General features: G+C 46.8%; 1 protein-coding gene across 1 annotated transcript; it reads left to right on the top strand.

The window, feature by feature from the left end:
- The first annotated feature begins 615 nt into the window (after nucleotides 1-615).
- Nucleotides 616-3,775, top strand: LOC135701967 (bromodomain-containing protein DDB_G0280777-like). The gene has a single exon (XM_065222910.1). It carries the CDS (start codon nucleotides 1,817-1,819, stop codon nucleotides 3,764-3,766), a length of 1,950 nt encoding a protein of 649 aa, XP_065078982.1. The 5' UTR covers nucleotides 616-1,816; the 3' UTR covers nucleotides 3,767-3,775.
- The last annotated feature ends 1,992 nt before the right edge of the window (nucleotides 3,776-5,767 follow it).

The raw sequence follows: 5,767 nt of genomic DNA, 5'->3' as shown, positions 1-5,767 counted from the left end.
CGGTGGCAGCGGCGGCGCATTCAAAGCAGTCAGTGTCGGGTGGTGTAGTTCCGAGGAAATTGACGCAATAATGGCAGCCGCTCTCCGTCGCGACGGTGATGGTATGAGTCAACGTGAGTGGAGCGCGACGACGACGACGACGACGATGGCCATCATGATTTTCAGCTGCTTCACGCACACCACCATACGGGATTCCCAAATGACGGAAAAACTACGTCACTTTTGGCTCGACTCAAACCGGGACCCAGCCGGAGCTGGGGCACGGGTGACGAATGCAGGAAGGTGGTTTGAAGGACCAGGGTGGACAGATTGGGTGATTGAGGTTTTATTTTTTTCAGCTTACTAATATTTTAAATCTGGAAGAACAATGAGCAAAAATGTAAAATGTTGACTAAGTCAAATGGTTTACTCACGAAAATTAAATTTTCAATCAATTCTGAAAATTTTGCAATGGAAACACTGGAGAAACAAATACACCCAAACGAACGGTGAAGACAGTGTGAAGAGGAAGTGAAAAACGAGAGAGCACGCGAGAGAACGGTTGGAGTGCGCATTCGTGCCTGCTGCTGGAGCCCGGAATGGCACTGCCCGTGTACGTTCGCCGCAGTTGGTTCGGTTTAGTCGAGGCACAACGCCCGAAGAAGAAACATCATTCGAGAAAACAAACCCACAAAGAGCTGTGGACCGGGCTCAAACAAGAAGTAAAAAAAAAACTACATAACAAGTAAAGTAACAACAACAACAACAACAACAACAACAGCAGCAGGAAAAGGTCGGTCAAAGCGTACGGCAGAGTGAGCGAGAGCGAAACAAAGACGGACCGAGAGCGAAAGAGCGCGCGTACGGTGTCGGTGGGGCAAAGAAACAGGACAGTAACAGTAAGATTTCAGCACCCCAGTGTGGTCGATTTGAAGCGCTGCACAAGAGAAAGAGTGTGAACCGAGAAGAACGTCGCCGTCGTTGTCGTTCTAAGTGCCGTGGATCGACGAGCGCGAGTCTTCGTCGCCAGCTAGTGTGTGGGAAAAGAAGGCAAAGGGGAAAAGAGAAAATCGATATTATGTGAATGTGTCAAAATCAGGTCACTGTGGATTTAAAGCGAGCCGAGTGTGTGCCTGATTAGTGGCTTAAAGTGAGACGGTCAGCGGAAGCCAATTTCGTTTTTTTTTGCCCTGGGGGTAGAAGAATTGACAAGTGAGATCAACTCGGTCAGACGGAAGTTGAGTCCGAGAGAAGAATAGAAGGAATACTTTCCTAGTGAAGACTGAGCTGAAGGAAGGGCGGACGTGTCGTCGGTGGAGGGAGAGATTTCGGGAACCGATCGAATCTCACTTCTACGAGGAGCAACGTTCAAAGCTCGTCAGCAACAAATTCGTTTCACCAAGACTGAGTTCTAGCAGCCAATTTCTCATCGAGTCCCTGCCAGCATCTGCTCTTGTTGAAAGTGCAGACCACCGTCGGGAGTCAGAAGCAGAAGCAGCAGCTGTCGGAATTTTCTTTGGATTAATGTTCCTGATAAGTGTGTAAATTCTAGTTGATACAAGAAGTGATTTGGAGAAAAGAAGAAGCAGAAGAAGAGAAGGAAGGAAATTGAAGCATATCGAAGGAAGTTTGGTGCCAAATGGTTGAAAAGATAGTGAGTGTTTGAAGAGAAGGCGAGCAATTCTGAAAGCCTGGAATAGATTCCAATGAAAAGTGGTAGGAGTGCGGAGTAAGTGTCGTTTACCCGTTGCGAGTGGTCTCGGGACCACGTCGGGGTTCAACGTTGGAGTGGAGTAAAATCAATAGCACCAACACCATCATCAACACTGGCAGCAGGATGGCGATGGCAGCGTGCTATCCAAACTACGACCTATCCACGTCGTCGGGGATCGGGCATCAGCAGCAGCAGCAGACGGCCCAGTTGCATCACCTATCGGTGCCGTCGCGGCTAACCGGTGCCGGTGGTGGCCCGATGGCACAGAAAGACTACAGCATACCACTGCACGTGGACTGTAGCGTGGAGTACGAGTTACCAAATCAGGCCAAACCACCGGTGGGGGCCCGTGTGGAACCGCTGCTGATGATACACCCGTGCTACTTCCGGAAGATGGAGAGTCAGCGGCGAAGTCCTTTCATAAACAATATGCCAAATTCATCCCGTAGTTCTAATTCAATTGTTGCCAACGTTGTTGATTCGTCGTCGATGAGCCGACGGAGCTCAAAGACCAGTTCCCAGCAGCAGCAACAGCAGCAGCAGCAGGCACAACAACAGCAGCAGCAACAACAGCAGCAGCAACAGCAGCAGCAGCAACAGCAGCAGCAGCAACAGCAGCAGCAACAACAACAGCAGCAGCAGCAGCAACAACAGCAGCAGCAACAACAGCAGCAGCAACAACAACAGCAGCAGCATCAACAGCAGCAGCAGGCACAACAACAGCAGCAACAGCAGCAGCATGCTGTTGTGACGAGCCATCAGAGCAGTATGCAACATCATCAGAATTTGCAGCAGCAAATTGATGAGTACGTTCAACGGCAGATGGCTCAGCGGTCCCAACAGGCGCACTATCCTGTTGGGACGAGTAGTCAACAACAGCAACAGTCACAACACGTTCAATCTCAGCATAATCGCCATCATTCTCATCAACCACAGCCTCAGCAGCAGCAGCAACTTCATCAACAACAGTCACACCTGTCCAGTCAACAGCAATCCACCAATCAGTACAGCTTGCAGAGTCAACAACAGCAGCAACAACTAGCAAATACCTCAGACTGGGGCCGTTACATTGGCTCCGACGGGGTTGTCCGGAGCTACGGAAAAGTCAACCTAGCCAATCAAACTGCCTACAGCAACAGTAACAACAGTAGTAGCAGCAACAGCAACAGCAGCAAGTCAAAAGTCATCAAACGTAGTAATACGGGTATGCCGCCGCAGTTGGCAGGCACCGGGCATACCGGTGCCGTCGGCTCCGGAGGTCATCAGCAGCACCAGCAGAACCTAATAGCTGCCAGCTGTGCTGCATTCAACAGCAGTGGCAGCGGCTTGGAGGGTGGACTGCCATCCGGTCCCCGGTGGGACATCGAAAAGACTTCAATGGCCGCGGTGCCTCGCGATTTCCAGGCAGGACCGGAATCGTTACCGATCAAAACAAATGCTAGTCTACTGGCCGCCGCCGCCGTCAGCTCGCAGGCGGCCGTCAGCAGTAACAATAACAACAACAGCTATCAACCGTCGGCAACGATGTACCGGAACCCGTCGGTCGTTGGCAAACGTGATGCTATGCTTTCTGGAGGCTGTGGTGTATATAGTAATAGTAGCAACAACAACAATAACAATAACCTTAGGAACAATAACAACAGCAACAACAACACAGAACTAGGACTGACTGGCAGTGGTGGCGGCGGTGGTAGTCTATGGGACACTACGGCCGCACTGCTGGAGAAGAGCCCGATGGCCACGATACCCCGGGACTACCAGGCCGGGCCGGAGCATATGGCGTGCAGCAAGATGTCCGCCGGGGTGGGCAGCATGCTCGCCTCTTCCGGCCACTCACTGATGCGTTCCGGTGCGGGTGTCAATGGCAGCAGTTACCATCATCACCACCTCCACCATCACCAGTCGTCGGCGTCGGAAAAGGCCGCCCTGTTTGCCGGCAAGTACCGACAGCATCAGCGCGCCTCCCATCGGCTGCATCCGTACATGATGACCAGCTCGATGGGCGGCTCCTTCCCGCCGCTGATGGCTCCAGCATTCCCGCAGATGCAGCAAGTGTCGTGCTATAATGTGTGATTTTAAAAAGGAAGAATAAGAAGAAGAAGATTGGGCAAAGAGAAAGCAAGACGACGAAAGTCACGATGAAGAAGAGTGTGGAGAGAAAAAAGTCGACGAAGAAGATGAAGTAATTTATTAATGATTAATCATCGCTATAATCTCTTTGTTTGTGTCTTACAATGACGAAGAAAATGAAGGCAAAAGTATGAAAAAAAAAATTATAATCGAGCAACTTTTTTCGTTGCATTTAAATGTGATAGTAGTTTTACTCCAAGCAACTTCGAAAGATAGTAAAGAAAATAATAATTACAAAATAGGATACAAGTTAAGGAAATCAAGAAAATATCGCTATATATTAAAATATGTGTTCCAAAGAAAGTCAAGCGAAACGTAGTGAATACAAAATTAACAACTACAGAGCAAACCAGAAGAAAAAGTTAGTAAAGCCGTCGGAACGGAGCAGCAGCGAACCACACTGAGAGAAAATTGCAGTTTGAAACAGTCCACGAGCGCTGGTAAAAGTTTACAGTTGTGAAACGGAGAGTCGGTGAAGAACAAGTTGATGGAGAAAAAGAAAAAGAAGAAGAAGAAGAAGAACAAAGATGAAGTGAAGTTTGTGCAACGAGAGGAAAAGAGTTGAACAGAAGAACCGGTTGCGCAGAGAAGATTAAAAGCCACCATTTTGGATTACCATCAATGTTCACCGTCAATCCGTCATCGTCATCTCCATCCGGAGGCCGTCGCTGGATGGTTACACGGCTGACGTCGTCGTCATCTTGGTCGTCGGCCACCATGCGAATTCAACCTCTTCAACCTCAATCTCATCAATATTCATCAGCTTCCTCTCTCAAGTTTCTTGCTGGCAGTTTCATCATCTGACAACCTGATCCATCACGGCAAGGGGTTGGCCCCTGTCACACAATGCATTGGCCACCGTCGCCGCAACTACCTGTGTAAACTTTTTCGCAAAACGCGTTTCCTAGATTAATTGGATTAGGAATCGGTAGGAATCAGTTTTCCTCAGTCTGCTCGCGTGCGTAGTTCTTCACGCTCCAACACTCATCTCCTCGCTGAAAACAAAAATTGTACACCCACACATACATACACACTCACACATACACACACACAAACACACAGGCAGAATCATAATTGCAAAACTGAAAACCCTCTTCCCATTCGAGAAGACAAAAAAGCAAAACAAATATCGAGGGATTAGAACTGATTACCGCTAGAGAGACACGACACAAAGCAGACCAGGATGAGCCAGAGAATGTAAATGAAGAACCCCTCCCCTCCCCTTGATCACACTCCCGCAGAAGAAAAACAAAGAACGAAAGCCCCTTTTGAAGCTTACCCTCGAATTCTATTGTTACGTTTTATTTTATTTTTTTCATTCTTCTTTTTTAAGTTTTCTTTTATTTGCCTAGATTTGTATATTGCCTTTGTTCGCGCCTTGTAGCAAATCGATTCTTTAATGTCAAATTTCCTTTATCTATCTCAGTGAACGTTATCCGTACACAGTAAATGCAAATCTTTCATTTCATCAGAATTCATACCAACACACACACATTTGTTTCTCCAATGTTTTTTTTTTCATGCTAGGAAAGAGAAGGAATTTATACTATCCTTAAAACGAAAACAAAAACCCGCTTTCGATGATACAAGAAAAAAACACACTCACAAAACTCACATAGTCAAAAATACACTCTCGTTGGAAAAAAAATATTCAATCTGAAAACTGAAAGCATTGTATTACAAAATTATACCAAAAGTAACCGAAAATAACTATTCAAACAAAAAAGAAAAAAAAGTAAAAACAAAAGCAAAAAAAACATTAGTGAGACAGCAGAGAAGCAAAATAAAATTAAAAACAAAAAAACCTGGGGAAGAGATGGAGGATAGAAAGACAAACACACGCTAAAACAAATTTGCGCTAATATCCGTGTAGAGAGCAGAAGACACAGTTAAAAAAAAATCTTATGTAAAACCTGGATAACAAACCACACACACTATCTTTGT

Source organism: Ochlerotatus camptorhynchus, unplaced genomic scaffold, assembly GCF_037179485.1.
Source record: "Ochlerotatus camptorhynchus isolate MF236.1 unplaced genomic scaffold, CSIRO-AGI_Acam_v1.1 ptg000181l, whole genome shotgun sequence".
In the NCBI taxonomy this organism is placed as follows: Eukaryota; Metazoa; Arthropoda; class Insecta; order Diptera; family Culicidae; genus Ochlerotatus; species Ochlerotatus camptorhynchus.
The sequence above is the reverse complement of the archived record's forward strand: the minus strand, read 5'-3'. Positions and strand labels throughout refer to the sequence as shown.

Excerpts from the sequence above, each read along its gene's own strand:
- LOC135701967 (XM_065222910.1), top strand. The coding sequence starts at position 1,817 with ATGGCGATGGCAGCGTGCTATCCAAACTACGACCTATCCACGTCGTCG.